General features: G+C 43.1%; 2 protein-coding genes across 2 annotated transcripts in view; one reads left to right on the top strand and one right to left on the bottom strand.

The window, feature by feature from the left end:
• The window catches only part of LOC310861669 (CD9 antigen-like), a 27,005-nt gene extending 26,721 nt beyond the window's left edge, over positions 1-284 (top strand). The window contains exon 8 of the mRNA XM_083769226.1: positions 1-284. This exon is cut by the window's left edge and continues 4,578 nt beyond it. The gene's annotated coding sequence lies outside the window, so the exon portion shown is untranslated.
• Positions 285-1,730: 1,446 nt separating this feature from the next.
• Positions 1,731-10,503, bottom strand: LOC310862343 (mitochondrial glutamate carrier 1-like). Its single transcript, XM_083770201.1, has 9 exons — positions 10,376-10,503; positions 8,900-9,025; positions 8,643-8,698; positions 6,439-6,529; positions 5,849-5,967; positions 4,933-5,119; positions 4,465-4,622; positions 4,245-4,320; positions 1,731-3,850 (listed from the first exon to the last, which is right to left on the bottom strand). Exons 1-9 carry the CDS (start codon positions 10,396-10,398, stop codon positions 3,691-3,693), a joined length of 996 nt encoding a protein of 331 aa, XP_083626327.1. The 5' UTR covers positions 10,399-10,503; the 3' UTR covers positions 1,731-3,690.
• Between the last annotated feature and the right edge of the window lie 13,693 nt (positions 10,504-24,196).

Here is a 24,196-nt window from a genome sequence, read left to right as displayed (position 1 = left end):
AAAGGGATGTTTTGATGCCCGTCAGCGCCGCTGATCCTGCAGTTCCGTTAACGACAAGTGACAAATCCACAGAGTTGGTACTGTGTTTCCTGTGTTCAATTTGTAAAAAAAAAAAAAAAAAAGAATGGCGTTGTTTTGTACTGTATACACCTAAAGAACAAGAATCTGTGTGACAGACAGTTGAGTTGTTTGTTATTGATTTGTGTGTTAATTTATTTTAATGGCATTCCAAGCTTCTCAGGAAGATAGATGTTTGACAACTAATAAAGTTTTTAAAAGTTCAACATGGTTCACTGTGTTCTGTTTAGTCCCAAACATCAGGGGTGGAAAGTAACCAAATATGTAGTCAAGGAGTACATTTCTGAGGTATTTCCAATATTCAATACTTTTAGCTTACTTCTACTCCACTACATCTCAGAGGCAAATATTATTATGCATTATATAGTAGGCTATATATAATATAATATTATACTCCAATAGTAGCTGCCCTCTTTAACATACTTTATTTTTGTGTTTCTTTACTTGTCTAAGAGGTATTTGCAACATGACAAAAATTATCTGAGCAATTAACACTGAACACAGAATAGAATGAACTAGAAAAAGTGCCCTTCTGGGCACAGGTCTCCACCAGGATTTCTTCCTCAGCCTAGTGCACAGTTTCATCGCAATGGGACGCTGCGTTGAGGAGTTGTGGCGATTTGTACAAAGCGGGCTACTCCTGAAAACTGTAGGAGCCAATCGTGGCCAATCAGGATGGAATATGAGAAATCAAACAAACCTGTCTTGATCACATGACTATGGAGATCATGTGTACAAATTTGCGTGAGATGTGGATAAAAAAGAGTAATAATAGAAAATGTGTTTTACATATGTCGGCCTCCTGGTGGCGCTATAAAGAGCAGATGTGAAAAATTCCAGGCAAAGGTTTTTCCTTGGCCTCTAGGGAGTTGGCATACAAAGTTATCCACAGATCCGTGCAGTTAGAGGTAAAAACACTTTTCGGCCAGTTATAGTGCCACCTTGAGGCTGAGTTGAAATTGTTCATGTGGCATTTTGTCCTCGGCCTAGTGGGAATGTGGGTGCACAATTTCACGGAAATCACGCGATGTGTTCATGATTTGCATCATTTTGTTTGAAACTGAGCACTCCTGTGAACTTTGGAAGCCAATCTTAACCAATCAGGATGGAGTGTGAGAAATCTGAAAGACCGGTTTCGTTGAATGGCTCTAGAGAGACTGTGTACCAATTTGCGTGATGTTTGGACAAAATCTGTAGGTGTACTGTGCAAAAACTTGTTTTGCACAAAGCGGCCTCCTGGTGGCGCTATAACAGGCCGTTCTGGAAAGTTTGGGGCAGAGGTTCATTGTTGGCATCCAGGGAGTGTGTGTGCAAAATTTGGCATCGACCGGGTTAACGGTGGCCGAGATTAGCTGCTCACGGACGGACGGACACACACACACACACACACACACACACACACGGACGGACGGACGGACGGACACACGGACGGACGGAGTGCAAAACATACTCTCCCCCCATGCCTTCGGCCTGGTGGAGACAATTATATTGCTGTATTGGGGGATGTTTTTGTTGAAATACCTTACCTGAACATTATGCTGCTGCTGTTTCCATTCCATGCCATCTGGGATTATGTGTAGGCATACCCGTCATGTTTAGTAGCATGACATAGCATGGTTTGTCAGAGTTTCACCTTTCTGTGTTTGAGCGCAGCAGACAGCTGCATGCGGGGGGCATGCTGCATGCCATGCAGCAGAGTAAGTTTACACCCACACTGCAGTACGTGGCACCAGCACTGCACATTACATTATGTCTTAAGTTCTGCATATTATGCGTGGAGAGATATATTGCAACGGCTTTAAATATTGCATCAGAAAATCTACTCTATTGCCATAACTTACAGTACATGACTTACATACATAACACAGTGCCTGAGGATAGAAATGCTAATATTCCGGAATGTGTGTCATGGTACAGACAAATTGCTGCAGACTTGGCATATAAATAAACACAACGGCAACAAAACCTGTTGGTTACATTTGTTTATTCAGCATTTATGTACATGCCCTAATATCCTATTTAAATATTCCATTTGCAAGTAAAACTCTTGAGGGTCGTTTATTCCCCCCACAGTCAGACTTGATGCTTAACAAAAAGGGTCCCCAGACATCGAATGCTACCCAGAAAACCACCCCGGGTATAACATTGTAACTGCCACAACTTAACAGTAATGTTTGTGTTTAACATGGACTACCAGTGTGTCGTTGACAGTTGACAACAAAACTGGAATCAACACAGAACACTTTAGGATGTGTTGTGCTTGGTCCCCAAAGCACGGCCCAAAAAGAAAAAGCCTCAGTCATCTCCCTATCTAACGTTTCATCTTTCACTGACATGTCATATTCTGGATGACTCGAGTGAAGCAAGCAAACAGAATATTACAGCGGCTTGATCGTAGAAAATGTTAATTCTCCACAATCGGCTCCATAAGGGCATTAAAGGCCTTCTTCAGACCGTGCCAGTGTTTTCAAAGACAAGATTTGTATTATAAAAACGCACCAATTTTTGGTGTCACATCAGAAATGTAGTACATTGGATGTCTTATGCTAATGGCGCAATAACTTGTCTAATGTCATTGGAAAGTAAAATAAGAAATACATTCTAATTTCCATGTAAACATTAAAATATATAATATTTTTAGGGGCCACAGATGTTGGTGGGGGGGAGGGGGTGACTTTGAGACAGGGAGGCTGGGCCTCCCTCCCTCTGCACGTGCCTGACATGTGTGATATGGTGCTGTATTTATAGACCTGGGTAACTGCACGCATTGGGGAATAGGTAGAGTGAGGAAGACTCATTATGAGAGCATGAAACATCATCCCTAGAGAGACAGCATGCGACAATACAGCAGTGTTGATTTCATCAACTACCTTTTTTTCCTGACGAAAATAAAGTAAAAAACTAAGCCATGATGACGAAGACTAAGACTAAATATATTTGCCAACACATGAAAAGTGTAGAAGCAGAGATCCAGTAGAACTAAAAGACAAGTCATTTTATGTTTGGTTGCGCTCGGTGTTGATACGATTTCAAAGAAGTCTTGCCTACATAAATAAATATGAATAAAAAAACAATATACTGTACAAAGAAATAGGCTGCATCAATAGCCCAGTATTATACACATAATAACCCTTTAAAACAGGATTGGAGGATGTTGTGATATGATATCTGCACCTCCCTGCTCTTCTCTAACACTCGGTGATACTCATCATGCCAATATGGAAGAAGCAGCTGGAAGCAATCAGAGGGATATACAGGGCTTCTAGGGGGCGAAGGAAGGCTCGGGAGTGGAGATGGTTTGGAGAGGACTAACTCAGAGAGATACGGTGGAAGAGGTCGTACAATCAGGTCCCTCATTGAGGGAAAATGAAGGGGAGCTTTTAAGAGGGCGAATGGACAGTTGTTATATTTCCTTCCCTCTTTACATCCAATAATTTCCCTGAAAACCCACGTTTTAAAAATGAAATGACATCTACTGTACACTTGGTCCCCATTTTTCCGAGTACCTCCGATAATATATTAGAAACAGGACGTCGGCACATCCCCCAGGACGTTACTCTGTAGCTGCCTGTGATTTAAGGAGGAGGTGGAAGGACTAAGTATAAGCTGGTCTTAAGCAGAGTAGATGTTGCTAGGCGTGTATTCCAGCAGGAACTCCCCCACTCCCGCAGAGTAGACCACCTGGGCGATGCCAAAGAGAGGGGCGATGACCAGAGCCCTGCAGGTGGCTCCCTTCATGAACGCCCCTGGACCCTCCTTCCTCATGATCTTACTGCAGGGGAGGACAGAGTTAAACGGTTAGCACACTATTTGTCTGCATTCAAAAACACACACTACGTCATAGTAAAAAGTGGCTGCCACATGATGTCACAGGGCCGGTGCACACACAAAAAAAACTAAACAAAACAAAAACGTGGCCAACTTTGGAACCTGTTAAGGATTCAAACACGTGTTTTTCTCTGTAGATGCAGCTGTGAGTTATGTTTATACTCGGATGCATGCCGTGGCCCGTGACATGGACCCAGAATAGCTGCTGTACATGTTGCAGGGTCATATAGTGCAGCGTCAAAATTGCAAAGCGTTGTGAGATTGTAGTGCTGCTACTTTCGGTGACCCTGGCACACAACTACAGTAAGTAAGCATAAAAAACCTGGCTTTAGTATTACCTGATGCAGTCCACCACTCCTTTGTAGGTCTCCTCATTTGCCCCTTTTTTGAGGGATTGTAGCCTTGTCTTCACCACTGCACAACAGAAGAGGACAGAGCTTTAACTGCATGAACTGAATCGCAGAAGCACACAATAGCATTTTCAACTCAAGGGTAATAATAATGGTCTCCTATGGAAGTGGAACCGTACGTTGGCCAGATCGTGGCCGAGCCGCTTACCGTCACATGGGCTGACCGCCACTGCCGCGGTGCATCCGGCCGCCAGTCCTGACAGGAAGGACCAATAGAAGGGCACGGTGGGGTCTTCCGCGGAGTGACGACCCAGCTGTTGCAGGTGAGCGAACAGCGGGAAGTACACCATGGAGAATGGGATATCCCTGGAAATGGCCAACGATATGCTTAATGTCACATCACAAGTTTATAGGTGAAATTAATTTCACGCTCCCAATGATTGCAGTTACAAAATATAGTCATTGGAAGGTCCAATCTGCTCAGTTCAAAGGTTGTTGTATGCATGACCGCATAATGACACCTTTTCGGGTTTTTGGGCCTAAAAGTGGTAATTGTTTTGGCCGAGCCGAGCGTCGAGCCGGCCCAGTAGGGCCCAGTTAGGGCCAGCGGCCTTAATTGTCAGGCCCGTTGAGAACTGTTACACATAAGTGCAATGGTGGTATTTAACTTTGTCACCTCATTAGCGTGGCTCCCAGGCCTCTGTACAGTCCTGACACTCCCTTGGTCCTCAGCAGTTCTCTGGTGATCTGCGTGGCTGACACTCTGATCACTTGGTTGGCATTGTAGGAGCGACTGAGGACAGCACTGGTTCCCCGCATCTTTAGAGCGGGCACCAAACTGGGCATCACCCTCTGCTGGGCCACTGGCAGAGATACAGAGATGCAGAGATGCAGTATTATTGTGACTGTCTGAGAACTGCATGGAACGGTGCAGAGTAACCCACCCATTATTGGATACAGGTGATGGATACAGGAGAGAGTTTACAAACTTAACCAGTTTGGTTACATGCTCTCTGAGTTAAATTAAAGGAGCACTTCACACACATTTTCACCCTTATCTTCATTTAAGTGATTCTCATAAATGCTTCTGTCTATTCACTCTGTGTCTCATGCAGAGGTTGGCTGTGGACGTCAATTCAGATATGTACCTACTACTAATGACATTATCATTCTGTTATCGACGCAAGAAGAACGGTCCCGATGTGTAAAATGGTTGTCCGACCAGTGTATAGGGGGTGAGAAACTAATCAAAGCACCTAGTAGCTGGTTCCCGCCAAGTTGTGCCGACGTTTTGCTCAGGATACTGTAGCTAGCACTCGACAGCACACACCTTTATCTGGAAATGATTGATTAGAGCTCTCAGGGCCGAATAAGTCGAAAGAATCTCGACTTATTCTCAAACTCCACTATTCACAGTCCACCTCTGACACGCATAGCGAGTATAGGAAGAAAAGGTATATGCCTATAAACCGTCTTACCATTAATATTAGTGAGGGCCAATTATAATGAAGATGAGGTTGAACATTCATGGGTGAAGTGCTATCCTAACAGTAACACAGTAACACAGGCAGGCTACGGTATGTAACACATACATAGCCTGCCTGCGTCCTGGAGCTGGATCTTCAGCATCTCCATGGGCGTGGTCACGATGACCTGGCACATCCCTGCACCGCAGCCGGCCAGCATCTCTTTCCCCACCGTCAGTCTGCCACTGAAACCATGAACACAGGTGGGATGTAAAACACAAACATTTTAAAGTCTGCAATAAATTAATAATGCATTGTTCCCTCTTACAGTCTCAAATGGATACATTGACCCGTTAAAACCAGGAAAGCATCCGTGTCATTTTTTTAATTTTAGTTATACATTGGTTGACTATTAAAAAATCTTGAAATGTGTTCAAATACTGAATATGCCGTATATATTCTTCTAAGCAAACATTTTTTATTCAAATCTTTGCTTCTGGGGGCTTCCTAGAACAAAATATTTTCAGATGGGGGGTCCGGGGCCAAATACATAAGTATTTTCAGAAAACAGTTAGGATTTAGTAGACATTTTGTAGAATCGGGTCCTCAGGTCTTAATGGGTTGAATACATTTGTTCTCTCTTAGAGTTTTAAGTTAATACTTTTTTTACTGCATTCAACTTGTTTCAATGTGAGAATCTGTCCATTTCCACTGACCCGTCTTTACTCAGCTGGTGGCGGAAGAAGTCATTGGCGGCCAGTTTGATGGCCTTCTCGGGTGTTACCAAGGTGAGGTTCACAGCAGCTCCTTCAATAACAACAATAAACAATGACACAGAGTTAAAGGTATATTCAGTGATTTCACTTAATTCAAATATCACTTATTTTTTTGTTTTGTTGTGATAATCCTCCCTACTATAGAGTGTGCTGGCCATATAAGGAGTTCCTCCCTGTCCCCAGTTAACCCCTGGGGGTCAAAAAACCTTAGGTTTAGTTTTTGACTCTCTATCCTGATTGGACGAAAGGCTGGGTCCCACAGCCAAAAACGAAACCTAAGGTTTTTTGAGTGAAATCACTGAATATACCTTTAAGTGACAGTCTCGAACATTTAACACCACATGTCAGGATCTGCATTTCTGTAAATTTGAAGTGTATTTTTGTATCTTGTTTTGTAGAGTGTTCTTGGGTTTCTGCTATTTTATTTTGTAGTGTGTTACTGTGTTTCCTGTCTGCCCTTGTTGTTGTTGCCTGCCTTATCTCACCCACCCTGTGATGATTCATCTTCACCTGTGTGTGTCCTGTAACTAGCCCCAGCCTGGCAGCCTATCTCGTGTTTGATTGTCATTTGAGAGGCACCTGTGTCTAGTTAATTCCCTGTGTATAAATGTTTGTTTCAGCGAGTGTTGCCACTTTCAGATTCATGTGCCTCTTTTGTTCAAGTTTTTTTGTTTTGGTGCCTGTCTGCCTGAGTTCAGGTCAAACTTTGAAACCCCCCTATTGATTGATTGATTGTTTTTTTCTTGATTGTTCTTGTATTCTTAATTTTGTTTTACTGAGAATAAGGTTAGAAATAAGTTTAGGGTTAGGCGTAGTTAACAGTATGCAGAATTCAAGCACAACTCAATACAAAAACAATACAAAAAAATAAAATATGAACTAGAAGGTTAGATATAAGTGTTATTTTGTTCCCTCAGCGTTGTTTTGTTTTTGTTTGTTCTCTTGTTGAGCTCTATGTTCTTTTGTCTTTGTTGTTCTCTTTTTTTTAGGGTTAGGGTTAGGGTTAGATGTTTTATTTTTTTTATTGATAGGGGCAGGTATAAATAAGATTTATCTTCTTCCTGCTCCTTTTCTTTTCTGATATGGAATATGTAAAAAAAAAAGTAAAATGAATATAATCATGTAAAACCATGACTGAAATGAAATAAATAAATATGAAATGAAATGAAATGAAAACTAATACAACAGAATAAAATTGTGTGAAGAAAAGAAAAATGGAACAGCTTGGGTTAAAACAACATTCAGATCAAACCAGTATGCAATGGCAGAAGGAAAAACGAGGGCTGTGGATGAAATGCACAACAGTCTAGGCCGTGGAAACAAAAGTTTTTAGTCTAGACTAAAAACTATTAAGGTTATCTATTTTGAACATTTATGTGTATGTTAAAACATGATGAATTCATGCATTTTGGGGCTGCGTCCTTTGGCAAGCCTCCATGGGCCATGAGCAAACACAACACACACGCCGCACAGGCCTACAGTGGCCTTCATTCACAGCACAATATGATAATTTAAGAATCACAACCCACATAACTAGTTTGACTTAAGATCCTAAGTTCGTCCCACACGTTGGAGCACATGCACACACATCAAACCATGTTCCATTGTGTTCATGTCGAGTGCCAGTCATACCCGCTTAGCCTACATGCTGTGGCATGTTTCAGTACAAAAGGATTAAGTTTGTTGGAAGTAACTGATTGCATCACAGATCTGCCTGTTATACAATGAACGTCAGGTTTATCTTGGGTCACGATCACTCGAGCAAAGGGAGACTATGAGGTCTTCTTGGCCAATTCGGCAAAGGCAATTACCCTGCTAAGTGGATGCTACGTGTATAGGCTACCGTGTGAAATGAGAACGATAGTATAGGCCTACACAAAGAAACCCACCCTTGCGTTGTGCTCTGTCCAGGAGTGGAGGGCCAAGCAAGGACGCTTTTATATGCGTTACAACCTGTTTACTCTGGTTTTTGCTTATCTATATCTATCTATCTATCTATCTATCTATCTATCTATCTATCTATCTATCTATCTATCTATCTATCTATCTATCTATCTATCTATCTATCTATCTATCTATCTATCTATCTATCTATCTATCTATCTATCTATCTATCTATCTATCTATCTATCTAGTAGTCTTACCTCTGTACATGCCGAAGTAGCCTTCAGATTTAACTGTCTTCAGAAGGCAATCCATCCTGAGAAAAACCCATTTGAATGTTACATGTAATCTCGCAATGAATTACAGTCAGCACACGGTCATATTGTAGGCTACATGAATTAAGTGGTAAACCTTTTAACAAACAACTTTTTTTATTTTAGACAAAAAATATCACTTTATACTGAGCCCATTTATTGTGGCTTGAATGTGGCATTTAATGTGGCATGTGTGTTCTCACATGTTCTTGTAGAGCTGCTGGCCGCTGCGTTGGTTCTGCAGGCGGGTCTTGGCCAGGTCGATGGGGAACACACAGGTGACTCCCACCATGCCTGCGATCCCTCCGTTGATCAGTTTGGCCGGGAGGCTGTTTCAATATAGACATGGGGTGCAAAATGATTCCTATTCATCTGAGCATAACAGGTCCATTTGGTTACATTTGTACACTCTCTGAGTCACATTGACACTCACTCTTAACTGTTAATGCATGTAGTATAGAATGTTGGAGAGTAAAAATCACACTTGTGTTAAGTGAGGGACACCCACTGTGGCTGCCACACGATTTAGATTCTATTCACTGCCACTAGCGAGACATGAATGCAGTGTGTTATTGGCATGTATAAAATAACATGAAACCAGTCACAAGATGTATTTATATTGACCACATGACCCCCAAGTCCATAGACTTGGCTGCCATTAGATTTTTGTTAAAAAGTACTCTAAACAAACATTAAAAGTCCATAGACTTGGCTGCCATATGACGTAATTTCAAAAGCCAGGCATTGGAGGGTCTAGCGCCCCTCAAAAAGACAGAGGCCTGCTAAAACATGAAAGAAAAAAGGAATAATTCACACAATATTATTGTTGTTTTTTCCTAAACTAATGCCCTACTACTTGATCATGTTACAAGTTCGTCACACAAAAACATCAAAAGTAGCAGATGGACAAGCCCAAACGCTTTGAGCTTGTGCTTGTCGGTCTGTGACTTTAGCTATTTTTGAATTTGAATCCTGGGATCTTTTCCACCGAACAGAGACATAATGTGTAATGTTAATATATTCACGAATGATTTTGAATGTGCAAAAATGTGAGAGGAAAAAGTCGAAAGGGATCAAGTTGAACAACGTTTGACTTTAACAGACTTCAACAGTGACTGTGACAGTGTCTGCCTTGAGAATCTGCAGGGTCCCAAAATAACCACAGTCTGATGGCAACACTCGTCCTACCCAGTGGTCGTAAGTATCTACATTTACTAAGTACTGTATTCAAGTACAAATTTTATTTTGTTTTTTGCCGGAGTATTTTCAATGCTTTTACTTCTATTCCACTATTCAAAATTTCAGAATTGAAAGTAAGAAATGTGAGTACTTTTTCCACCACTCCACACACACACACACACACACACACACACACACACACACACACACACACACACACACACACACACACACACACACACACACACACACACACAGATGGGATGGAAGGGTCAAACAGGCCTGTTTTGTAGAATCACATATAACATCCGGATCATCATGCAGAACTGAACAGGCTCATTCCCATTCTACCTGACAATGTCTGATTTGTACTCAGTTACAATAAAGTAGATCTACACGCTCACAATGCATCACGCTGCGATGCATTGTGAGCTTGTAGATCTGCTATTTTCATGTGCGCGACACTGTAACGCCAAGTGTCGGAAGTACAGGGTTCCTACCTGATCTGCTGTTGCTGGGCCATGATGTTTAATTCTTGATACACACAAGCAAGATGGTTCAGAAATCAGAATAGAGGAGGGGGGGGCAGCTAGAGCAGGCAGCCTGAGAGTCCCTGGGTAGACACCGAGAAGGCAAGAAGCAGAGAGACACACAGGGTCATATATATAGGCAGGCACTGGCAGGCCCGGCCCTGCGGAGCCACGGTAAAGTTACACCTCATTCCACACCCACCCACTGTAATACTACTACTACCAGCCAAAAGGACTGAGGACAAACCACGCTCCCTAATGACTAGCAAGCATGCACGTTCATGTTATTGGATCGGTTTTAAATACCGCAGCAATCAGTCGTCCTTTAATGTGATCTATTGAAAATACATGATCCAGCCTGATGCGATCGTTTAAAATAATCTACACTAGTAGAGCAGTGACAAAACTGAGTAGAGAATAGAGATGCAAACCGACATCACAGACCTTCACAGGTGTTACGAATGATGACAAATAGACATTGTAAAAGTCCAGTTTGCGACACTATAGTAAAACTTTGTTTCAATGGCAGATCCTGCTGCATTGAACAAATTCAACTCCATTGATGAACCAGAAACTATTAAACAATGCGCAATATCTTTTGATTAAATAAGAGTTCATGTTCATAAGAAGTCACCTTTGGTACAAAGTTTGGGTGTTTCTATAGAACTATGTTCTCTCTTTCATATACTTGCCAGAGAAATCAAATGAATGAACTGAAAAGGCATTTGCAAGTTACATAAGAGTGTCTTTGAATGGTGTTTAGAGTCTGGGATGTGTTGTAGGCTACTGCAAGTTGGCAGGAACTTCTCACCAACCTGTCCTGCAAGTTCAGTTTGAAGTTTCTGGAACGCCTTGCCCGAGGAGATAATTAAGGCTTGCTGAATCTTTGCCCTGTTTTTAATCCCTTCTGAAGACTCACCTATATAGAGTTGCTTTTGCAACCCCTCAGCACTCTTCAGTCTTAATTGTAATGTTTGACATTATTTTCTTTTACTTGTTTGCTATTGTGACGCTACTGTGATGTATTGTTTTTGTGGATTCTTCTTTGTATAAGGGTATGCCCATGCATAAAGTCAGTGGCAAATCGAGTGGCAAAGTGAGTTTAACGTTGTTTAATGCAATCAGATAGGACTTTTCTGTTTGGATGTATGGGCTGTCAAGGCCAGGAAGTAGTTTTTGCCACTCAGTAGGCGTTTCCACATAACTTCTGGGTATGATGATGATGTCACGTGCATACCCCTTTATTGTGTCTCTTCTGTCAAGCATGTTGTGACTCCGTTCTTAAAGTAGTATTGTATTGGTTTTATTGCATTAACAGCCTACTATTCAGCACTACCTAGACAAACCAAAGTCAGTATTGACAAAACATCATGTCTTCTTGGCTCTTGTCTACGCAGTGGTGCGTCACAGTTTCCGCAGTGACAGCGGCCAGCGGGGGGGCGCGGGGTAGTGCTGGTGTTCTGCGGGCACCCTGGCACGTGGTGGCACAGTACACCAGCTCGATGGATCAGGAACGTCCGCCACACTCGTCCCCTCAAGTTGGTGTCCTGGTGGAGAAGGAAATATGGCCATCATCTTTGGTATTATATGGTTGTGTTTAAATCGCTGGTTCTCAAAGTGAGATGGACTTGTGGAATATAGATTCCTTAGTTTTGGGTCTGCAAGTCAAATCTCAAATATCAAGTGGCTCAAATGCCGAATAAATAATGGACCTTGATATGAAAAAGGTTGAAAACCAGTGGTATAAAGTTTAGACCAGTGAAACAATGGCTTAGACTCTAAACCATTGTTTCTCAAACTCGGACACGTCTTTAACTCTGTGAGACCTGTGCCCTCTCTGGGCACAGGACTCCACCAGGCCAGGTCAGGTTGTGGCCTCCTGGTGGCGCTATAATAGGCCATGTGAAAAGGGTGCCATTTCTTCTTACGCATGGCAATTGGATGATTTGAGGCATTTTGTTCCAAAAATGTGTTTTGCAAAAACCCACCTGTTGGTGGCCCTATAAGAGCCCAATGTGAAAAGGGTGGGATATATTCCTCAACCCAGAAGGAAAGTCCGTGAAAGATTCCATGTAAATTGCGCACACTGCGTTCATGATTTGAGGGTTTTTATTCAAATAGGCCAATCCTGCAAACTTTGAAAGCCAATGTTAGCCAATTCGGATGGAATATGAAATATCGGACAGATCCGTCTTGAACACATGACTATAGAGATACTGTGTAACAATTTGCTGGATTTTTGACAGAATCTGAAGGAGTAATATCCAAAAATCACACCCGTGTGAAGTGAGGGGCGCTAATATATTAAAGTCTAACTCGGACGGACGGACACAGTGCATTGCATACTCTCTCCCCATGCCTTCGGCCTGGTGGAGACAAAAGGTGGGGGGAGAGTAGTCTGAATTGGGTTCTGGAGCAGTGCTCCACCTCATACATCGGACTCAACTGCCAGCCGTGAACGATTCCAAGTCGGTGGGACCACATCCACTAGAGATGCTGTGAAATTGCACCTTCTAGCTTCTCCTGTGAGAATTATCCCACATTGAACAGTCATTTCTGTGCGTACACTCACCCATATCAGGTGACACCCTGCTAGGGTGGCGATTGGCTCTTGTCTCAGACCTTCCCCGAGGTGATTGGTGGAGTGACGAGCACTCAGCATGTGACCTCTACAATGAGCTTCCTCCCACTGAAGAAAATGCCACGATCAGCCGATATATAACTCCCCACAACTGTAAAGACATTATCAGTCATGGTGTCTGTAGATTATTACATATGTTATCTCAAAATAATAATAACAATGCATAGTACAATTCTACTGCCGCTGAAACTATATTTAATTCTCTGTTTAAATCCTGTTGAATATTGTGACGGCCCCATGGGGCTGTTCTGTGTTACAGACAGTGCTGGTTGGAGGGTGGAGTCGGAGGTGATCAGGGGAAGGGGAGACACCTGGTCACTGTCTCCCCACAGACTATATAAAGACCTGCCCTGGCCATTGGTGCATTTCCTCTTTACATCTGGACCATGTTGCTGCCTGGGCCATGGCCTCACAGAGAGCATTCATTGTTTCATTTGGTAGTTTCCCTTGTGTTTGCATGTGTAGCAGTTTATCCCTGCTTTACTGTTTTCACTTTTGTTATCATTATTATATTTTTGAGGTGCAGTAGCCCCAGCTAACACAAACTTTGGTCTAAAGTTTGGGCCAGTGAAACAATGGTTTTTAGACTCTAGTCTAAACCCTTGTTTCTCAAACTCCTAACAGACACTTGCACGTATTTAACTCCTCTCGGGGCACAGGTCTCCACCAGGCCAGGTCAGGTTGTGGCCTCCTGGTGGCGCTATAATAGGCCAATGTGAAAAGGGTGCCATTTCTTCTTACGCATGGCAATTGGATGAATTGAGGCATTTTGTTCCAAAAATGTGTTTTGCAAAAGTCCACCTGTTGGTGGCGCTATAAAAGGCCAATGTGAAAAGGGTGGGATATATTCCTCAGCACAGTAGGAAAGTCTGTGAAAGATTCCACGTAAATTGCACGCTGCGTTCATGATTTGAGGGTTTTTGTTCAAATGGGCCAATCCTGCAAACTCTGAAAGCCAATGTTAATAAATATTAATAATAAAACTTTATTTGTATAGCACCTTTCATGACATGAAATGCAGCTCAAAGTGCTTTACAGAGCAATGAGAAAAAAATAAAAGCAAGGCATAAACATTAAAAAGCAAGCAGTAATGCAATACAGTGAGGACATGAATATCAAAAAATAAAATATAAATTAAAAGCAATGGTGTATAGAAGTGGGTCTTGAGCTGTGCTTTAAAAATGTCTACAGCCAATTCGGATGGAATATGAAATATTGGACAGATCCGTCTTGAACACATGACTATAGAGATACTGTGTAACAATTTGCGGGATTTTTGGACAGAATCTGGAGGAGTAATATCCAAAAATCACACCCGTGTGAAGTGAGGGGCGCTAATATATTAAAGTCTAACGTATGGACGGACGGACACAGTGCATACTGTAGCATACTCTCTCCCCATGCCTTCGGCCTGGTGGAGACAAAAGGTGGGGGGAGAGTAGTCTGAATTGGGTTCTGGAGCAGTGCTCCACCTCATACATCGGACTCAACTGCCAGCCGTGAACGATTCCAAGTCAGTGGGACCACATCCACTAGAGACGCTGTGTAAGTGCGCCATCTAGCTTCTCCTGTGAGTATTGCCCCACGGTTGACCCGTAATTTCTGTGTGGACACTCACCCATATCAGGTGACACCCTGCTAGGGTGGCGATTGGCTCTTGTCTCAGACCTTCCCCGAGGTGATTGGTGGAGTGACGAGCACTCAGCATGTGACCTCTACAATGAGCTTCCTCCCACTGAAGAAAATGCCACGATCAGCCGATATATAACTCCCCACAACTGTAAAGACATTATCAGTCATGGTGTCTGTAGATTATTACATATGTTATCTCAAAATAATAATAACAATGCATAGTACAATTCTACTGCCGCTGAAACTATATTTAATTCTCTGTTTAAATCCTGTTGAATATTGTGACGGCCCCATGGGGCTGTTCTGTGTTACAGACAGTGCTGGTTGGAGGGTGGAGTCGGAGGTGATCAGGGGAAGGGGAGACACCTGGTCACTGTCTCCCCACAGACTATATAAAGACCTGCCCTGGCCATTGGTGCATTTCCTCTTTACATCTGGACCATGTTGCTGCCTGGGCCATGGCCTCACAGAGAGCATTCATTGTTTCATTTGGTAGTTTCCCTTGTGTTTGCATGTGTAGCAGTTTATCCCTGCTTTACTGTTTTCACTTTTGTTATCATTATTATATTTTTGAGGTGCAGTAGCCCCAGTTAACACAAACTTTGGTCTAAAGTTTGGACCAGTGAAACAATGGTTTTTAGACTCTAGTCTAAACCCTTGTTTCTCAAACTCCTAACAGACACTTGCACGTATTTAACTCCTCTCGGGGCACAGGTCTCCACCAGGCCAGGTCAGGTTGTGGCCTCCTGGTGGCGCTATAATAGGCCAATGTGAAAAGGGTGCCATTTCTTCTTACGCATGGCAATTGGATGAATTGAGGCATTTTGTTCCAAAAATGTGTTTTGCAAAAGTCCACCTGTTGGTGGCGCTATAATAGGCCAATGTGAAAAGGGTGGGATATATTCCTCAGCACAGTAGGAAAGTCTGTGAAAGATTCCACGTAAATTGCACGCTGCGTTCATGATTTGAGGGTTTTTGTTCAAATGGGCCAATCCTGCAAACTCTGAAAGCCAATGTTAATAAATATTAATAATAAAACTTTATTTGTATAGCACCTTTCATGACATGAAATGCAGCTCAAAGTGCTTTACAGAGCAATGAGAAAAAAAATAAAAGCAAGGCATAAACATTAAAAAGCAAGCAGTAATGCAATACAGTGAGGACATGAATATCAAAAAATAAAATATAAATTAAAAGCAATGGTGTATAGAAGTGGGTCTTGAGCTGTGCTTTAAAAATGTCTACAGCCAATTCGGATGGAATATGAAATATTGGACAGATCCGTCTTGAACACATGACTATAGAGATACTGTGTAACAATTTGCGGGATTTTTGGACAGAATCTGGAGGAGTAATATCCAAAAATCACACCCGTGTGAAGTGAGGGGCGCTAATATATTAAAGTCTAACGTATGGACGGACGGACAGACAGACACAGTGCATACTGTAGCATACTCTCTCCCCATGCCTTCGGCCTGGTGGAGACAAAAGGTGGGGGGAGAGTAGTCTGAATTGGGTTCTGGAGCAGTGCTCCACCTCATACATCGGACTCAACTGCCAGCCGTGAACGATTCCAAGTCGGTGGGACGACAATCCACATCCACTAGAGATGCTGTGAAATTGCACCTTCTAGCTTCTCCTGTGAGAATTATCCCTAATTGACCAGTCATTTCTGTGCATACACTCGCCCATATCAGGTGACACCCTGCTAGGGTGGCGATTGGCTCTTGTCTCAGACCTTCCCCGAGGTGATTGGTGGAGTGACGAGCACTCAGCATGTGACCTCTACAATGAGCTTCCTCCCACTGAAGGAAATGCCACGATCAGCCGATATATAACTCCCCACAACTGTAAAGACATTATCAGTTATGGTGTCTGTAGATTATTACATATGTTATCTCAAAATAATAATAACAATGCATAGTACAATTCTACTGCCGCTGAAACTATATATAATTATCTGTTTAAATCCTGTTGAATATTGTGACGGCCCCATGGGGCTGTTCTGTGTTGCAGACAGTGCTGGTAGGAGGGTGGAGTCGGAGGTGATCAGGGGAAGGGGAGACACCTGGTCACTGTCTCCCCACCATAGACTGTAAAAAATATGGACAAAGCGTTCGCCGGGTCTAACATGAACGTAAAATGAAGCCTGTAATAATATGGTAATTCCTGATGTAAGTCGCCATCTTTCTAGATCCGTTTGGTACCAGCTGGCCATTGGCTGGCTCCGTTTTGGACCAGCTGGCCATTGGCTGCCCAGACAACGAGGCGGGACTTCCCCCCTTCTTCTCCGTTGGTTTTTATTTTGACTCGAGTGGGAGGGGAATCCCGATCATAGACTGTAACGGTAGCCACGCCCCTCAGAACATACGCGATGTTTTTTTTTCTTTATGGTAATTTTTTTAATTAATGGGACCATAATTTTCCAAAAAGAATATTATGACATTAGAAATGAGACTTTAAACTAGTGACTGGAAGAAGAAAGTATTCATGACCATGTTTATTAAGGTAATACAGTCTAGGTGAAGTTGGGCCAAAATACATGGGCCTCTATGGAGCTATGGGGCTTTTTGGGTCCAGTCCAGCGCCACAACAGGCCATTATATGAACTACCGATTTCAAATGAGGCTTCACGAAATATCTGGCTGACTGCCCCCCTGCTCCCCACGGACTATATAAAGACCTGCCCTGGCCATTGGTGCATTTCCTCTTTACATCTGGACCATGTTGCTGCCTGGGCCATGGCCTCACAGAGAGCATTCATTGTTTCATTGGTAGTTTCCCTTGTGTTTGCAGCAGTATATCCCTGCTTTACTTTTTTCACTTTTGTTATCAAAAAGGTTGCCAACCCCTAAACTGCCTAAAGCACTGTTTCTCAACCTTTTCATGTCGCAACCCCACAAAAGAATCCCATTTTAACTGGGGGACCCACACCCTGACAAGCACACAATCGTATAGTAGTTGAGGCATTAGTAAGGCAGTTTGACTTGGTGCCAGATAAATATTGTGAAAATAGCCAATCTATTGTAACCAATCCATCATGTTGCGAGGTGTTTTTTCTCATTTTTGCCTCTTTCTAATACTAGAGCGGTGCCCGTTGGGCACTGGCCTACTTGGAACGATGCAAGTTGGAAATGATTGCCCCACCCAGTTATTATGTCTGTCCCTTTTATACCCATATATGGAATTACTTGTCAGGCATGCCAAAATATGGAGTATATGCAGATGTCAGAACTTTATTGTGATGTCAGAACAGGCCAGCTCCATATATGGGGATGTCCAGACTCCAGAGCCTGGGCAGGGGGTACAGATCGCGGGCAGGCTTTTGCGCTGGTTCTGGACAACCGGTGATTAGACTTGACCGCGGGCCCTGCACTCTCTGTGGTGGTGTGGAACACATGTGTCAAATTTAAAGTCGGTGGGGCGAACGGTTCTCGAGTTATGTGGATTACAGACGTATGTACAGTGTACACACATGTACGTATACTCACAGAGACGTGGTGCATTTATATTAGGATTTGACACTTTGGCCAATGTTTTACCAGTTTATTACATGGCTTGGTTGAATGCTTGATTGTGATTGGTCAATCTATAACAGACCGCTGCCTAATCAATCAGTCATACACACTGCGACACACATGTCATTAGGCCTACAGGTTGAGATTTGAGAATCCCCGGTCTAAAAAATGTAAGTAAAATAAAGACATGAATTAAAAATAAATAAATATAAACAGACGACAAATATAATTAAAAAGTGGGGGGAGAGTAGTCTGAATTGGGTTCTGGAGCAGTGCTCCACCTCATACATCGGACTCAACTGCCAGCCGTGAACGATTCCAAGTCAGTGGGACCACATCCACTAGAGACGCTGTGTAAGTGCGCCATCTAGCTTCTCCTGTGAGTATTGCCCCACGGTTGACCCGTAATTTCTGTGTGGACACTCGTCCATATCAGGTGACACCCTGCTAGGGTGGCGATTGGCTCTTGTCTCAGACCTTCCCCGAGGTGATTGGTGGAGTGACGAGCACTCAGCATGTGACCTCTACAATGAGCTTCCTCCCACTGAAGAAAATGCCACGATCAGCCGATATATAACTCCCCACAACTGTAAAGACATTATCAGTCATGGTGTCTGTAGATTATTACATATTTTATCTCAAAATAATAATAACAATGCATAGTACAATTCTACTGCCGCTGAAACTATATTTAATTCTCTGTTTAAATCCTGTTGAATATTGTGACGGCCCCCTGGGGCTGTTCTGTGTTGCAGACAGTGCTGGTTGGAGGGTGGAGTCGGAGGTGATCAGGGGAAGGGGAGACACCTGGTCACTGTCTCCCCACAGACTATATAAAGACCTGCCCTGGCCATTGGTGCATTTCCTCTTTACATCTGGACCATGTTGCTGCCTGGGCCATGGCCTCACAGAGAGCATTCATTGTTTCATTTGGTAGTTTCCCTTGTGTTTGCATGTGTAGCAGTTTATCCCTGCTTTACTGTTTTCACTTTTGTTATCATTATTATATTTTTGAGGTGCAGTAGCCTCAGCTAACACAAACCTTGGTCTAAAGTTTAGACCAGTGAAACAATGGTTTAGACTCTAAACCATTGTTTCTCAAACTCCTAACGGACACTTGCACGTCTTTAACTCTGTGAGACCTGTGCCCTCTCGGGGCACAGGTCTCCACCAGGCCAGGTCATGATGTGGCCTCCTGGTGGCGCTATAATAGGCCAATGTGAAAAGGGTGCCATTTCTTCTTACGCATGGCAATTGGATGAATTGAGGCATTTTGTTCCAAAAATGTGTTTTGCAAAAATCCACCTGTTGGTGGCGCTATAAAAGGCCAATGTGAAAAGGGTGGGATATATTCCTCAGCACAGAAGGAAAGTCTGTGAAAGATTCCACGTAAATTGCATGCTGCGTTCATGATTTGAGGGTTTTTGTTCAAATGGGCCAATCCTGCAAACTCTGAAAGCCAATGTTAATAAATATTAATAATAAAACTTTATTTGTATAGCACCTTTCATGACATGAAATGCAGCTCAAAGTGCTTTACAGAGCAATGAGAAAAAAAGAAAAGCAAGGCATAAACATTAAAAAGCAAGCTGTAATGCAATACAGTGAGGACATGAATAACAAAAAAATAAAAGATCAATTAAAAGCAATGGTGTATAGAAGTGGGTCTGTGCTTTAAAAATGTCTACAGCCAATTCGGATGGAATATGAAATATCGGACAGATCCGTCTTGAACACATGACTATAGAGATACTGTGTAACAATTTGCGGGATTTTTGGACAGCATCTGGAGGAGTAATATACAAAAATCACACCCGTGTGAAGTGAGGGGCGCTAACATATTAAAGTCTAACTCGGACGTATGGACGGACGGACACAGTGCATACTGTAGCATACTCTCTCCCCATGCCTTCGGCCTGGTGGAGACAAAAGGTGGGGGGAGAGTAGTCTGAATTGGGTTCTGGAGCAGTGCTCCACCTCATACATCGGACTCAACTGCCAGCCGTGAACGATTCCAAGTCGGTGGGACGACAATCGACATCCACTAGAGATGCTGTGAAAGTGCACCTTCTAGCTTCTCCTGTGAGAATTATCCCTAATTGACCAGTCATTTCTGTGCGTACACTCACCCATATCAGGTGACAACCTGCTAGGGTGGCGATTGGCTCTTGTCTCAGACCTTCCCCGAGGTGATTGGTGGAGTGACGAGCACTCAGCATGTGACCTCTACAATGAGCTTCCTCCCACTGAAGGAAATGCCACGATCAGCCGATATATAACTCCCCACAACTGTAAAGACATTATCAGTCATGGTGTCTGTAGATTATTACATATTTTATCTCAAAATAAAAATAACAATGCATAGTACAATTCTACTGCCGCTGAAACTATATATAATTCTTTGTTTAAATCCTGTTGAATATTGTGACGGCCCCCTGGGGCTGTTCTGTGTTACAGACAGTGCTGGTTGGAGGGTGGAGTCGGAGGTGATCAGGGGAAGGGGAGACACCTGGTCACTGTCTCCCCACCATAGACTGTAAAAAATATGGACAAAGCGTTCGCCGGGTCTAACATGAACGTAAAATGAAGCCTGTAATAATATGGTAATTCCTGATGTAAGTCGCCATCTTTCTAGATCCGTTTGGTACCAGCTGGCCATTGGCTGGCTCCGTTTTGGACCAGCTGGCCATTGGCTGCCCAGACAACGAGGCGGGACTTCCCCCCTTCTTCTCCGTTGGTTTTTATTTTGACTCGAGTGGGAGGGGAATCCCGATCATAGACTGTAACGGTAGCCACGCCCCTCAGAACATACGCGATGGTTTTTTTTCTTTATGGTAATTTTTTTAATTAATGGGACCATAATTTTCCAAAAAGAATATTATGACATTAGAAATGAGACTTTAAACTAGTGACTGGAAGAAGAAAGTATTCATGACCATGTTTATTAAGGTAATACAGTCTAGGTGAAGTTGGGCCAAAATACATGGGCCTCTATGGAGCTATGGGGCTTTTTGGGTCCAGTCCAGCGCCACAACAGGCCATTATATGAACTACCGATTTCAAATGAGGCTTCACGAAATATCTGGCTGACTGCCCCCCTGCTCCCCACGGACTATATAAAGACCTGCCCTGGCCATTGGTGCATTTCCTCTTTACATCTGGACCATGTTGCTGCCTGGGCCATGGCCTCACAGAGAGCATTCATTGTTTCATTGGTAGTTTCCCTTGTGTTTGCAGCAGTATATCCCTGCTTTACTTTTTTCACTTTTGTTATCAAAAAGGTTGCCAACCCCTAAACTGCCTAAAGCACTGTTTCTCAACCTTTTCATGTCGCAACCCCACAAAAGAATCCCATTTTAACTGGGGGACCCACACCCTGACAAGCACACAATCGTATAGTAGTTGAGGCATTAGTAAGGCAGTTTGACTTGGTGCCAGATAAATATTGTGAAAATAGCCAATCTATTGTAACCAATCCATCATGTTGCGAGGTGTTTTTTCTCATTTTTGCCTCTTTCTAATACTAGAGCGGTGCCCGTTGGGCACTGGCCTACTTGGAACGATGCAAGTTGGAAATGATTGCCCCACCCAGTTATTATGTCTGTCCCTTTTATACCCATATATGGAATTACTTGTCAGGCATGCCAAAATATGGAGTATATGCAGATGTCAGAACTTTATTGTGATGTCAGAACAGGCCAGCTCCATATATGGGGATGTCCAGACTCCAGAGCCTGGGCAGGGGGTACAGATCGCGGGCAGGCTTTTGCGCTGGTTCTGGACAACCGGTGATTAGACTTGACCGCGGGCCCTGCACTCTCTGTGGTGGTGTGGAACACATGTGTCAAATTTAAAGTCGGTGGGGCGAACGGTTCTCGAGTTATGTGGATTACAGACGTATGTACAGTGTACACACATGTACGTATACTCACAGAGACGTGGTGCATTTATATTAGGATTTGACACTTTGGCCAATGTTTTACCAGTTTATTACATGGCTTGGTTGAATGCTTGATTGTGATTGGTCAATCTATAACAGACCGCTGCCTAATCAATCAGTCATACACACTGCGACACACATGTCATTAGGCCTACAGGTTGAGATTTGAGAATCCCCGGTCTAAAAAATGTAAGTAAAATAAAGACATGAATTAAAAATAAATAAATATAAACAGACGACAAATATAATTAAAAAGTGGGGGGAGAGTAGTCTGAATTGGGTTCTGGAGCAGTGCTCCACCTCATACATCGGACTCAACTGCCAGCCGTGAACGATTCCAAGTCAGTGGGACCACATCCACTAGAGACGCTGTGTAAGTGCGCCATCTAGCTTCTCCTGTGAGTATTGCCCCACGGTTGACCCGTAATTTCTGTGTGGACACTCGTCCATATCAGGTGACACCCTGCTAGGGTGGCGATTGGCTCTTGTCTCAGACCTTCCCCGAGGTGATTGGTGGAGTGACGAGCACTCAGCATGTGACCTCTACAATGAGCTTCCTCCCACTGAAGAAAATGCCACGATCAGCCGATATATAACTCCCCACAACTGTAAAGACATTATCAGTCATGGTGTCTGTAGATTATTACATATTTTATCTCAAAATAATAATAACAATGCATAGTACAATTCTACTGCCGCTGAAACTATATTTAATTCTCTGTTTAAATCCTGTTGAATATTGTGACGGCCCCCTGGGGCTGTTCTGTGTTGCAGACAGTGCTGGTTGGAGGGTGGAGTCGGAGGTGATCAGGGGAAGGGGAGACACCTGGTCACTGTCTCCCCACAGACTATATAAAGACCTGCCCTGGCCATTGGTGCATTTCCTCTTTACATCTGGACCATGTTGCTGCCTGGGCCATGGCCTCACAGAGAGCATTCATTGTTTCATTTGGTAGTTTCCCTTGTGTTTGCATGTGTAGCAGTTTATCCCTGCTTTACTGTTTTCACTTTTGTTATCATTATTATATTTTTGAGGTGCAGTAGCCTCAGCTAACACAAACCTTGGTCTAAAGTTTAGACCAGTGAAACAATGGTTTAGACTCTAAACCATTGTTTCTCAAACTCCTAACGGACACTTGCACGTCTTTAACTCTGTGAGACCTGTGCCCTCTCGGGGCACAGGTCTCCACCAGGCCAGGTCATGATGTGGCCTCCTGGTGGCGCTATAATAGGCCAATGTGAAAAGGGTGCCATTTCTTCTTACGCATGGCAATTGGATGAATTGAGGCATTTTGTTCCAAAAATGTGTTTTGCAAAAATCCACCTGTTGGTGGCGCTATAAAAGGCCAATGTGAAAAGGGTGGGATATATTCCTCAGCACAGAAGGAAAGTCTGTGAAAGATTCCACGTAAATTGCATGCTGCGTTCATGATTTGAGGGTTTTTGTTCAAATGGGCCAATCCTGCAAACTCTGAAAGCCAATGTTAATAAATATTAATAATAAAACTTTATTTGTATAGCACCTTTCATGACATGAAATGCAGCTCAAAGTGCTTTACAGAGCAATGAGAAAAAAAGAAAAGCAAGGCATAAACATTAAAAAGCAAGCTGTAATGCAATACAGTGAGGACATGAATAACAAAAAAATAAAAGATCAATTAAAAGCAATGGTGTATAGAAGTGGGTCTGTGCTTTAAAAATGTCTACAGCCAATTCGGATGGAATATGAAATATCGGACAGATCCGTCTTGAACACATGACTATAGAGATACTGTGTAACAATTTGCGGGATTTTTGGACAGCATCTGGAGGAGTAATATACAAAAATCACACCCGTGTGAAGTGAGGGGCGCTAACATATTAAAGTCTAACTCGGACGTATGGACGGACGGACACAGTGCATACTGTAGCATACTCTCTCCCCATGCCTTCGGCCTGGTGGAGACAAAAGGTGGGGGGAGAGTAGTCTGAATTGGGTTCTGGAGCAGTGCTCCACCTCATACATCGGACTCAACTGCCAGCCGTGAACGATTCCAAGTCGGTGGGACGACAATCCACAT

This window comes from Protomyctophum parallelum (genome assembly GCF_964188405.1).
Source record: "Protomyctophum parallelum genome assembly, chromosome: 7".
NCBI classification, from domain to species: Eukaryota; Metazoa; Chordata; class Actinopteri; order Myctophiformes; family Myctophidae; genus Protomyctophum; species Protomyctophum parallelum.
Note: the sequence above shows the minus strand (reverse complement) of the source record. Positions and strands in the feature narration are given on the sequence as shown.